Source organism: Canis lupus, chromosome 22, assembly GCF_048164855.1.
Source record: "Canis lupus baileyi chromosome 22, mCanLup2.hap1, whole genome shotgun sequence".
Classification (NCBI taxonomy): Eukaryota; Metazoa; Chordata; class Mammalia; order Carnivora; family Canidae; genus Canis; species Canis lupus.
This window is the reverse complement of record NC_132859.1, coordinates 45,775,499-45,789,037: the sequence shown is the minus strand read 5'-3', so window position 1 is coordinate 45,789,037 and position 13,539 is coordinate 45,775,499. Positions and strand designations below refer to the sequence as shown.

The following is a 13,539-nucleotide window of genomic DNA, read 5'->3' as shown; positions in this document are numbered from 1 at the left end:
AGGCTCCATGCACCGGGAGCCCGACGTGGGATTCGATCCCGGGTCTCCAGGATCGCGCCCTGGGCCAAAGGCAGGCGCCAAACCGCTGCACCACCCAGGGATCCCTAAAATGTTTTAAAATTGATTGTGGTTAGCCAAACTGTGGAAGGAGCCTCGGTGTCCATCGAAAGATGAATGGATAAAGAAGATGTGGTCTATGTATACAATGGAATATTACTCAGCCATTAGAAATGACGAATACCCACCATTTGCTTTGACATGGTTGGAACTGGAGGGTATTATGCTGAGTGAAGTAAGTCAATTGGAGAAGACAAACATATGGTTTCATTCATTCGGGGAATATAAAAAATAGTGAAAGGGATTAAAGGGGAAAGGAGAGAAAATGAGTGGGAAATATCAGTGAGGGTGACAGAACATGAGAGACTCCTCTAACTCTGGGAAACAACAAGGGGTAGTGGAAGGGGAGGTGGGCGGGGGCATGGGGTGACTGGGTGACAGGCACTGAGGGGGGCACTTGACAGGATGGGCACTGAGTGCTATACTATATGTTGGCAAATCAAACCCCAATAAAAAAATATTTAAAAAATTTAAACTCTATAAAACTTTGAAAAAAATAAAAATAAAATAAAATTGATTGTGGTAATGGTTACATAACTCTATGAATGTACTAAAAACATGGAATTGGACACTTTAAACAGGTGAATTATATGGTATATGAATTATAATTCAAAAAGCTCAAAACAATAGTTGTAGCACACCCTTCCTCATTTGCCCAGATGTGGGTTCCTGGGACCCAGTCCAGTGGGGAATAACATCAGAGAAATACACCTCACTGGGCTCCTCCAGTACATGCTGAGGAGAAAAACTATAAGTTCCCAAGAGGACCCAAGAGGCCAGGGCTCCCCAACAGGATGCCTCCAGGCTATGTCTAGATCACAGGTGTGTTTAATTTTGAGCAGACATTTAATAGTCATGAGTTGTCATGTTTTTTAAAAAATCTACCTTTCCAATGTCTCCTGCCATCAGAAGATGGCAGCAAGAAAAAAAAAAAAAATAAGATGGCAGTAAGGCCTGGTTCCCACGATTGGCAGCAAGCCAAACTCCCCACCTCCCCCTGTCACTTCCCTTCCTCTGGGGCTGGGAGTCCATTACCATTCATTATCACAGCTACCCTAACGTTTTATAGAAGAAAAAAGGTGCTGTCTCCAGGAATTTCCAGAAAAGCAAGAGGCATCAGAAAGCCTGGTGTGTGGGAGCGCACACAGCCTTCCTGTTTCACAGGCTAACAAGGTATGTCTGTGTCAAAAGAACCAGCTTGTCCTTGCATGCACAGCCTCACTCTTCCTCGAGGCCTGTCTGTCCCTGGCGAGTATGGAGAAGGAAATCCCTGTGTTAGATTCTGAAGCAGCCAAGAAGCAGGACCGCGTCTGTGGTCTGGTTCACAGTGTGAACTAGCACAGATCTGGCATAAAATAAAGCACTTAATAACCAACCGTGTGAGGAGGAAGGGAAAAAGTGCAGCCAGAAGTCCCTGTCCTTGAGACATTCAATCCCACAGAAGTCACTGAAGCTGAAAGGACATGTGGGACCCAGCCATCCTTCCTTCTCTCACCTCCGTCCTTCCTGCATATGGCCTTCCCTCTGTGTCATGCTTCATTTGAGGTGAGGTTTAGCCCTATGCTGTCGAAGGACGGATGGGTAATACATGTGGTTGGTTGTGTAGGTTCTCTAATGCCCAAGGTCATCCAGCCCACAATGCACCCTCCAGCCTGGAGCTGCTACTTACGCTTGATGAGGTATCCTGGGTAGGGGGCCACGGCGGCAACAACATGGAGGACAGTGCAGCCATCCTCGTCCTTCTGGTTGATTCGGCCTTTCCACTCAGGCTTGTGGTCCATTAACCACCTGAAAAGATGGTTTTCCTCTGAAAGGAATTAAAATGAGTGATGTTTCTTTCTACACACAGAAAATCAAAAAGGCACATCAATGTGTACCACCCTGAGGGAACCAAATGGGGAACCCAACACACTTTCGCCACTCACCACAAATACATCCAGGAGACACAGAGTTGGTAAATTAAAAGGGTGACTTAGAGAAAGCTATTCATAATAAACCTCAGTCAGGTTCCCTAGAGGCAGAGTCTGAGACAAGAATTCTTGTACATGCAAATTGTTGACAGGGAGCTCAGGAGAAAGAGAATGAGGGAAGTGGGACAGAGTAGGGGAATGAGGCAAGCAGAGATGTGGTCTAAGCCAAGTCTACCTCAGTCTGATCCCACAGGGAGCTCTGGAGCATGACCAGAGCTGTCACAGTGCATGGAGCATGTCACAGTGCTGACCCACCATGAGGCAGGGGCTAACCTTTTGCACCACGTGCTAGTCAGTCAAGAGCTACAAAACACGTCTAGGGAGGGGGTGAGATTGACGGACAACCTCTGTAGGAAGTGGTGCTTATTGGCCAAAAGCAGCTCTCTGGTAAAGGAGGTAGCTGTGGAACAGCAGGTGAGGATGGGCGGATGTGGACACCGGTGGTAAAGAGGCTCCAAGCAGGGCACCGAGAATGCAATTGCAGGAATCAGGTCAGTATCTGAAAGGATGACCCTACTCCTTACTATCAATAGGTCATATATTTAAAAATTAGGGATCCCTGGGTGGCGCAGCGGTTTAGCGCCTGCCTTTGGCCCAGGGCGCGATCCTGGAGACCCGGGATCGAATCCCACGTCGGGCTCCCGGTGCATGGAGCCTGCTTCTCCCTCTGCCTGTGTCTCTGCCTCTCTCTCTCTCTCTCTCTCTCTCTGTGACTATCATAAATAAATAAAAAATTAAAAAAAAAATTTAAAAAAAAAAATTTAAAAATTATTTTCCCAGGCTCCTTCCTTGTAGCTCCTGGGATCAAGGAGAGCCACGTGCTTCTGCCAACTCTGAGAGCACCACTTGTCAGCATGTCAGAGTTTTCACCTGAGAAACAAATCAGGGATAAAGTAAAATACTTGGTCCTACTGATACCTGCCTGTACCCACAGGAGCTAATGTGAAGAGCAGCTGCAGTGGGGAACCATGACTTTCACAACCAGAGGAACATTTCTCTGGGTTCCAGAGTCCTGCTTTAAAACTGAGAGGACTGGATCAGATTGCTTTAATCAGACTTTACTTTTACATCCTGGATCCACCAATCTCTGTGTGAGAATAAAGCATCTTATGGACTCTGCAGTACATGAAATGGATAGAACAAGGTAAATCTAGCTAGAGCAAAGTGGTGACCCAGCTCTTGAAGCCCCTGGCCACCCTTCTCATTCCCTCATTCTTGGGAAGCAAGAAGAGGAAGCCTAGAAGAGGAAGACTAGAACAGCCTAGAAGAGGAAGACTTTCTAGAAAATTCTCTTGACCCCCTCTGGCTCTAAAACAGTATGAGTAAATCTCCAACACTGATGCTATACATGCTTGGAAAAGAAAAACAAGCCTTTATCTAACGTGTGTCTGTGTGTGTATGTGTATGTGTGTGTGGTGTGTGTTAATGATAAAATTTAAATATTTTCAAATTTTAATCCCATAGCCAGGTGGTAAAACTTAAAAAAAAAATTATGAAAATCAGAGTGCTTTAGAAGAACCACAAGAACTCTGTGTCAGCAAGAACCAGCGTTTCCCTTGGTATTGGCCCCCAGCACCACCGTCACGGCAGTCAGCCCTCTAGCTAGAGAGAAAATGAGCCTGAACACAGGGGGAAAGACCATATGTGCCTTTGCCAGTGGGAAGAAACTCCATGGCCTCAGGGAGCTCTGCCCAGCAAAGACTGTCTGTCCCAAGTCCCCTCCTTGGGTCTCAGGGCTCATCTGCTGCTAAGATCCATCTAGGAACACAGAATCCTTTCAGCTTGGGACCCCCAAGCCAGGAGGTCCCAGGCAAAATAAACGCAATGCTGTTCCCTGTTGCCTTCATTCATTTGAATAATCAAACTACTTGCATGTTCAAATCATCCGAATATTCTACCTTCAGGGGCTAAATTCTGGTCTCCTTGAGCTCAGCAGAGTGCCAGAGCTCAGAGCTGGGAGGGCAGCTTGGACGGTGTGTAACTGGAAGAACACTCACTTGCTTGGATACAGAGTCGCATGAGGGCATGAAGAGGGTAAGGTCCTATACTCTCAATACTTGCACCGATGCAGATGAGCCACTGCACTAAGCTGGGTACCTGTTCCATCTTCTCATAAAGTCCAATGAAGACATATTTCTGGGGAAAAAACACAGAGGAAGAATCATGGAAGTCACTCCAACCACATGAAACTTCAAACTCCTTCACTCATTAAGTTTGTAATCAATAAAACCTGGATAGCTGTGGCCCAAGCCTGACATGGTTATAAATCATAAATTAGCAGTGAGGGAGCTGAAGTCCCCTTATATTCGCTGAGGTCCCAAATACAAGCCTGAAGTGGCCTGACTTGACACCATATGTTTTAAGAAGCCACCTTACCTCAAAGAGACTCTTCAGTGATAACTCTGGGACATGGATATTTCTTGGTAGCCGGTCTTTTCTCGCTGACAAAAGTAGGAATGACTGATGAGAAGGGAGAAAAAGAAAAAGCTGAAATAATAATGTTCTCCACATAGGTTTTTTTTTTTTTTTAAGATTTTATTTATTTGAGAGAAAAAGAACACAAGCAGGGGAAGGGGCAGAGGGAGAAGGAGAAGCAGATTCCCCGTTGAGCAGGGAGTCCACCTCGGGGCTCGATCTCAGGACTCTGAGATCATGACCTGAGCCAAAGGCAGACGCTTAATTGACTGAGCCACCCAGGTGCCCCTCCACATAGGTTATTAGAGCAAAACTTATCCTCAAGGTTAAAACAAACGAGCAAACAAAACAAAACAAAACAAAATACTCTCCAGCCCCGTCTCTCTTTTTAAGCTAGGCTTTACGGCCTGAGCTGTAATTGAAGGCCCCCTGTCCAGCCAACGTCCTGTTCCTGCTGAGAGCTAAGTTCTCTCCATATTTCCTCAAAGCCTGCTAAGGACAGGAGCAGCTGACATCAAGCAGGATTGCTGAGAGTACAGTGGGTAAAAAAAGGGATTCCCTCTAAAAAGCTTACTCAGCAAGCAGAAGAATCCAATCACTTACGAGTATCTCATTCCAATTAATCTTTAGCACTTTAGTGTTTCATAAACCCCAAGTGTTTGACCCTGGCAAGCAGCTTGTGGAGTGGCTCCTATCAGCTAGTGAGAGTGACTGCAATTCAGAATTCAATCCCCAATTCCATGTCCTGTAGCCCTATTAGTAGCTTCAAATAGGCCATGGTGAGAGTATTGATACTACAGAAATTGACAGACACTATACATAAGGACTTTTTTTTTTCTCAAAGAGTCAGTTATTAAACCACTGGCCCTATCTCAAGTCACAGAAGAAACTGAATCCCAGAATGGTTAAGCAATTTTTCCTTCTCAGGACAGAGAGCATGTCCTAAGAGGTCCCTATTGAGATCATCCACAAGTGCCAACAGTTCTGAGGGCTCCAGGCTCTGGTATGGCCATGACTGGAGACCCAGGCTCAGCATCAACCTCTGCCATGTATGCTCTTGCTAGTGGATGTGGGACCATGGGAACTGAGCCGATGGCCACATCTTGCTTCCAGGTTTTCAGCCTGATACCCACTCTTTACTGCTCACCCTGAACAGACTCCAATCTCAGGTGATGTCCTCAGTGTTCTGGCAGCCCTGATTGCTGACCTGGCTTTTTCTTTTTGTACAAGATGTCTCTATTTGCAATATGTGAAAATGACTGGGGCCCCACAACTGGAATATTGGAACAAGTGGATCTGCCACTTAGGCAGCATTCTTGACTTTCCCTTGCTGGCCTGCTTTCTCAAGACCTTTTAATATGGGGGTGAGCTTCAGGGAACTTGTTGCCTGGACTTTAGGAGATTTCCGATGAATCACCTGAAACTATGCCCATAACTGTGTGTATATGCAAAGAAAATCCCATCAATTTCATTAGATTCTGATGGAATCCATGAGCTTTTTAAAAATTGAAACATTCTGTATTCTAAAATCAGTCACCCTGCCTGGCTCTAGAGTCCTTATGGGTTACCCTCACTTTGGGTGACTTTTCTGGACTGCCCAGCTTCAGAAAGCCCAGCATGCCCTTTCTGACCTAATTTCCCCTGCACACTGGGAGCCCACCATCAGCGACAACTACTATTCACTGGGCACTTAGCACATGCCAGCTATCGTAAAGCTCCATTAGCTCAGTGCCTGGCACATTGTAAGCCCTTGATAAACATTAGCTAATATTACTATTAGGTGTTCTTGGTCCATCATTTCTCATCCTCACCAAATCCCTGAGGGAGCAAGTTTATATTCTGAAACTTACAAATGAGGAAATGAGGCTCAGGGGGGAAGTAATTAGCCCAAAACAGAAAGTAGAAGATTATGATTTGAGGAGGGATCTGTGTGACACTGAAGCCCAGGCTCCCAGCCTACTCTGCTCCTCCATTCTCTGGATTCCTGACCCTGGGTTTGGCACCTACAGACTCACTGTTACCTGTGGGCAACAGACCCTTAAAGCTACACAGAAGCAGGGTGCCTAGATGGCTCAATTGGTTAAGCATCTACCTTGGGCTCAGGTCATGATCTCAGAGAACTGGGATCAAGCCCCACGTTCAGCCTCAAGTCAAACTCCGGCTCAGCAGGGAGTCTGCTTCTCCCTCTACCCTCTCCCCAGCCCCCCACCTCACCCAGCTTGTGCTCTCTCTCAAATAAATAAGTAAAATCTTTTTAAATTTTTTTAACTGAAAAGAACGCTACATAGAAGTGCTCAGAGCAAAAAAGGTAGGTCTTCTGACTCCATACTAGCAAATGCAGTATAAAAAAGATGATGAAGATGAACATGTAATTGTTCATTTTCCTTATTCCACATTACCATTAGGGCTTAAACTTGACACTTCTGTGATGACAATGAATACAGAGATCAAGGAGTGAGGGCGATAAACATTAGCTAATATTATTATTATTAGGTGTTCTGAATATGTTTCCTATCTTTAAAAAAACAGAAACTGGCTAATTAATATCTCTCAGTAACTTTCCATCTTTAATGTCGGTGCAGTTAAAAAGTTATTTTGGTATCAAAATAAACAAATAATAAATAACAATCCCCTCCCCAATGCAGGCAGAAAGAATCCATTTCATCAAAAATACACTTTCCCCACATCCTCTTTTACTTACATGCCATAATCCTTTCTTTGCCAACTTTTCTATTACAGACTGCCACACTTCTGTTGAGAATCCAGTAGTAAAAATATGATCAAAACAGGGCAAGAAACTTTGCAAAACGATGGGATCACCTGAAAAAGAGTTCCATTGTTTAGAAATTTTAACCTGAGCAGAGTCCAGAACATTTAGGAAAAGATCCTCCAGTTAAGACCACAGAGAGACACACACAGAAAAATAAAGATATCAGAAAAAGAGGTATTTTCAAAGTAAAAGTCCTACATAGTTGACTGAAGTGGCAATCATTTTAAGTTCACCTATAAATTCACTGCCCCAAGAGTTAGGCAGTATGATGTGAGCTAATAATCAATTAGCTCTTCTATATGCCAAACCCAGCAATAGGTACTAATATTTAATCCCTCAAACAGACCAACAAGGCACTGGCCTATTATCTCTGCTTACAGAGGAGGAAATAGAATCTCAAAAGAAGTTTTAAAAAAAAAACCCAAGTCCTTTAAGAAAAATGTGACAAATATTATTTTCACCCAACCAATGAGAAATGATGACAAATGAAGTCAGGCTTCATGGCGTATCATGCAGCTAGTTAATCACAAAAACAAAGACAGGAACCCAGATCTGCCAACTCTCTTAGTCAATACACATTCTTCTAACCTAGTGGTCCATTGCATCTCATGATCCACCAAACCACATTTCTCAAACTCATGGATGAGATCACCCAAGGAGCAAGGGCAGTGCCAGAATAACATGGTACCTCCTCCAGGATTATCAATCTCCAAAAAAAAATAAATAAATAAATAAATATCTAAATAAATAGATGTTGCACAAAAGGATACAAAATTTCCATAAATATATTTTTCAAGTTTTAGAAATTGGGCCATGGGCATACATACATTCTCCCTCTAAAGAGGACTACTTTGGGATAAAAGTATGGGATGTATTGCCCTAAGTCCTATGAAGAACGCCCTCTCAGGATGGCAGCAGAATGGAAACCATCCAGGTTTCTTTGGAGAGCAGTCACCCAGAAATAAACACTGACTTTACAAAGATGCAGAGAAGACATGAGGGATCGTAGGGAACAGGCCAAGCCATCAGACTCAGAGAAAAGGGAAGCAAGCTCAGTCACTGCCAGCAAAAGGCTGCCTGGAAAGCTGTGACCCATCAGCATTTATCTGGGGATCTTCTATTTCTCTGTCCAAGCGACTCGGCTGTGCCCACCTCCAACCCCTTCCCACTGCCTGCCTGATATGGCTCTCACCCCTCTGTCTGCCAGATTTGCCCAAATTCGTAGGATGCCAGCCACAGACCACAACAACTGCTTTCCCACAATCGCAGTGGGAACAGTTGGATCTGTAACAGCCAAATCTATTTCCCCACCTCTGAAAGCCAAAGAGCATTTTTCACAATTCTTACACGTGCCTTTTTTCACATTCCAACATCTCTGGAATCGAGACGTGTGTGACAATTGATTTGGTCTCTCAGTGGCAAAACATATCTCAATGAGGCATCTTAAATCAGTACAATCTTAAATGTTATCAAACACAATATTTGAAAACTTTGGCCCTGGTCACTGGCAGAACTTTAAGATGGTGCCAGGATAAGCACAGAAAGAACTCCTTTGTTACCAGCAAGGAGTATATTATATTGTGTTTTATGGTTTTCTGTTTTTATCTAATCCAGGCCACTGACAAAGCCAGCTTACGGGCCAGGTCATTAGAGTAATAACTCAAGGCAGTGATGCCAAAGGCCGCCAGTGTGTCATTCCTCTGCTGTAGTGAGCACAGCAGCCCAGACCCTAAGCATTACCTCCACAGGTCCCTCTGTTAGAAGTTAGACAACTAGGAAGTTAGGGCCAGGGTCTCCAACTAGAAAATATGAAGTCAGAACAGCTAAAATAAAACAGCACTAACATCCTGTTTACAGCTTAGATAGGAGCACACACATTCTACTTTGCAGCCTTTGTAGAAAGACTTCTCAAAACGTCCTAAAATAAGGCAATTAACCACAAAGCATTTGTCATATCACAGGCAAGGGGCAGTTAAGACCTACGCCTCCAGATGTCAGCAAAAAAGACCATCAGCACGTTGACATTAACCTAATAGGTAGACAGATATGTGACCAAAGCCCTGATTGGCATGGCTCAGCACACCCTGATTACTTAAGATGGGATGAACACTGGGTATTATACTATATGTTGGCAAATTGAACTTCAATAAAAAAAAAAAAAAAAAAAAAAAGATAGTTCTGCAAAGTAGCTCATAAAACCCCCTAAACTTAGAAACTCTAGGAGCAACCTTCTCAGATCCCTTCCCTCTCCAGGAGCTTTATTTATACTGTTGCTCAGTAAACTTTGCTTTGCTGCCCACCTCTTTGTCTGGCCTACCTCTTCATCCTTTGAAGCCATGTGACCAAGAAACACGGAGCACTAAGGCAGGGAATTCCTATAACTAACCTCCATCAGCCCTTCCAGGGTGTTTTTATAGCAAACAGGAATATTTCTTGGCATACATATGAACATGCAAAAAGCAAAGGAAAGAGCACAAATCACATAAAATCAGTAGCATAAAGACGGAAAGATCTATAAGTATAGCAACACAGAAAACTGAGGTCTGAAACAGGATTGGCATAGCTTTAAGTGGTTTCTGCTAAAGAAGTTCTTTGTGTTTACGATGAGCCACCAAGGCTTCCAAAATGCTTTCTGAAGTGAAAATCATTTTCATTCAAACTAGAGAAATCAGTCACAAAGAAACACTCTGGAATTATCTCCCCAGCAGCCATTCAGATAAAATAACAAGGAAAGGAAGGAAGGAAGGAAGGAAGGAAGGAAGGAAGGAAGGAAGGAAGGAAGGAAGGAAGGAAGGAAGGAAGGAAGGAAGGAAGGGAAGGAAGCTCTCCCTAGTTCCAACTTACTGCCCATAGTGGTGAAGACTCCAACCAGGAAATCAGCAACCTGGATCTGGTCTGGATTGCCCTGCAGAAGTCGCAGACCTTCAAAAAACATGCGAGCGGCTTCATAAGGTTGAAGCAACCGCAGCAAGGAATAACCGGCTCTGTAGTATCCCTGGGAGAGAAGAAAAGCAGAACCATAACTCGCCCATCTCTTCTAACCAGCTGCCAAAAGGAAAGGCAAGATTGATGGCCTGGAGAAATGGACTGTAGAGGTTTTGCTTCTACATAAACACAGATTTCTAACAAGCACTGGATACAGGATTCCCACGTTAGGTTCTGTGCCACATTTTTCCTGTTGTTTTCTAACTGCCAATAAAATAATCGCTTTCAAATCTGTGACTTATACAGCCTCTAACATATGACATGGGGCGAAGGAAGCAGGCCTGGTTCCAATTACATGTGTGGCTTATTTATTCATGCCTCAAATCACAGCCCAGGCAAGAAGAGAATGAAAAAAATCCTATGATGACAGAGTTCTAGAAAAGAATGAGATTGTCATGTAAACACAGAAATGGTTCCCTGCTCCTTTCAATCAAAGTAAACACAATTTCCTCCAGGTAGGTAGCCTGGGGGCAGGGGGGCTAGTAATGACAAGTATTGAAAAGTATCAAGCTCCACACTGGAGGCAACATACACCAGAGGCAAAATTTTTTTCTTTCTGTAGAGAAGGAAATTATAGTGAGTAACAAAGGCAAATGGTTTAGTTTTGCCTACATACAAACTGCGAACCTTGAGTAGGAACAAAATGATACTGCCTTTCCCCCTCTTTGATTCTCTAAAGGAGGCCGCACCAGGCCTATCAAGACAACATTCTAAGACAATGGAAGGTGTTCACCAATCGGGTTCATAAAAAAAGCAAGCACTTAAGAATTCCACTTGACATCAAATCCCTGATTATTTATCTATGTGTTTTCACCTTCATTTGAAAAGTCTAGAACCTTAGAAAACAACCAGAAAAAAGGGTGGAACAATGTGATTTTTCTTCCCCTCCCCCGGCTGGGTAAGCTAGTTACAGAATTCCCCACTTCCTTGCTCTCCTCAGATTTAAGGTTCTTTCATCATTTATTTTGGCGGGGCAGGGGGGGATGAAGATGGATCACCATATGCCACCCCAAAATATGACACTTTGGCCAAAGGGTCATCTTGAGCTGAAGGCATTTGAGATTCAACAGATGTAGAAAGATGCCTTCCTGGAGTTTCCCTTACCTGACTAAAAGCGGAATGTCTAAGAAAGGAGGACTGCCATAAATCTTCTCTGCCAGGGAGTTTTTATGGCCATGAAAAAGACAGAAATTGGCGCTGAGCCGGACCAGCACTGCTAAGTGCTACTAAGATCGGGGCAGCCTGGGTGGCTCAGCGGTTTAGTGCTGCCTTCAGCTCAGGTCGTGATCCTGGGGTCCTGGGATTGGGTCCCGCATCGGGCTCCCTGCATGGAGCCTGCTTCTCCCTCTGCCTCTCTTTCTCTGTCTCTCATGAATAAATAAATAAAATCTATAAAAAAAAAAAAAGATCGCCCTGGTCTCCCTCGTGTTAGTGTCCCCCATGAATGTGTGTTTCCACCATCCCAGCTCCAGAAATCCAAATCCCTTTCCTCAGTCTGTCATGTCTCTGTGGTTTACGCTCTTCGTTTAAAATGTCTATGAGCTCCTTTCCCCTATAATCTCTTTCACTATTTTTTATATTCCCCAAATGAATGAGACCATATAATGTTTGTCCTTCTCCGATTGACTTATTTCACTCAGCATAATACCCTCCAGGTCCATCCACATTGAAGCAAATGGTGGGTATTTGTCGTTTCTAATGGCTGAGGAATATTCCATTGTATACATAAACCACATCTTCTTGATCCATTCACCGTTCGATGGACACCGAGGCTCCTTCCACAGTTTGGCTACTGTGGACATTGCTGCTATAAACATTGAGGTGCAGGTGTCTCAGTCTTTCAATGAGTGGGAAATATCAGAGAGAGTCACAGAACATGAGAGACTCCCAACTCTGGGAAACAAACAAGGGGTAGTGGAAGGGAAAGTGGGTGAGGGGATGGAGTAACTGGGTGACAGGCACTGAAGGGGGCACTTGATGGGATGAGCACTGGGTGTTATAGTACATGTTGGCAAATCGAACTCCAATAAAAAAATTACAAAAAATGTCTATGAGCTCTCAGACCTACCTGCTTCTCTTGGGGTCTTTCCTTAGGAAGGCCCTTGTGTCGTGTAAAAATAAAATGTGTATGTTTTTCTCTCGTGAAATTGTCTCCTGTCAGTGGAATTTGTAGGGCCCCGGCCACTGAACCAAAACAAAGTAGACATAAAGCATTCTTCCTCCCCTACAGAGGACATTTGCAGGAGGACGGTCAGCGGGGTCAAATGGGGAAAGAGAGAGGCACCCGTGAGTAAGAACAGTAAGAACTGGGGTGGATTCCAGTCCCTGGCTACAGGTCTGGTCCCCTCCTCAAGAAAGGTGGCCCGCAGCCTGAGGGATGTGCACACACCCCAACTCTTCCTCCCCTTCCCAGTTGGAGGATGGGGAAAATCCCAAAATGCCTCTGGGAGATTTCCTCAGGAATGCTTTCCCATTTTTAAAACTACTCAATAGGGACACCTGGGTGGCCCAATGGTTGAACGTCTGCCATTGGCTCAGGTCTGCCATTGGCTCAGGTCATGATCCAGGAGTCCTGGGATGGAGTCTCACATCAGGCTCCTGCAGGGAAGTGCTTCTCCCTCTGCCTATGTCTCTGCCTCTCTCTCTGTGTCTCTCATGAATAAATAAATTTCTAAAAAATCGTAAAAAAAACTATTCAATAATTCCCAAAGTATCCATCCCCCAATAGAAGAGGCTTAAGTTAAAATAGACAAATCCCTCCCTCGAGGATGTAGAATCTGTGGGTGAATGCTCCTCATCACTTCCCACTGTTCAACTTCTAGCAGTCGTACACAAAATGCAGACCTCTGAGGAAACAATGCAAGCTCCTATTTACCGAATGCCAACAACTTGAACCAAGGTCTCTTAATTCTTGAAGCCACTCTAGGACCTGGGTAGTATCTCCCTTTACAATCAGAGAAAAGGAAGGCTTCAGGAGAGAAAAGGAGCTCCTCCCAACTGCTGAAACCAGTCCATAGCAGAGAGCACAAGGAGATGGGAAGAAAGGGTTGTGCTTCCCCCACCTCAGAGCCTCACTATAAATGGTCTATATCACTAACAGGATCTAGGCTATATGTGCCTCAAGTGGCTCCTGAGCGGCAACTCCTTTCTGATCTCTGATTCTGCTTTTTATTCTCTCCCCAACTTAATAGTGGAATACTCAAGAGCTGGAGTGGTGTCTTCCTGTCCTTTGGTTTGCCTCAAGGCACAATGAACAGGAAGATGCCTTGCAGAGGGGGCACT

The 13,539-nt window shown here is 44.4% G+C and overlaps 1 protein-coding gene across 1 annotated transcript in view; it reads right to left on the bottom strand.

Moving 5' to 3' along the window:
- TRANK1 (tetratricopeptide repeat and ankyrin repeat containing 1) overlaps positions 1-13,539 on the bottom strand; it is a 99,905-nt gene that overhangs the window by 61,966 nt on the left and 24,400 nt on the right. The window contains exons 4-8 of the mRNA XM_072793442.1: positions 10,117-10,267; positions 7,204-7,322; positions 4,464-4,547; positions 4,085-4,223; positions 1,787-1,924 (exon numbers count right to left, since the gene is read on the bottom strand). Of these exons, the coding sequence (XP_072649543.1) occupies positions 1,787-1,924; positions 4,085-4,223; positions 4,464-4,547; positions 7,204-7,322; positions 10,117-10,267 (631 nt within the window). The remainder of the gene's footprint in view (positions 1-1,786; positions 1,925-4,084; positions 4,224-4,463; positions 4,548-7,203; positions 7,323-10,116; positions 10,268-13,539) is intronic.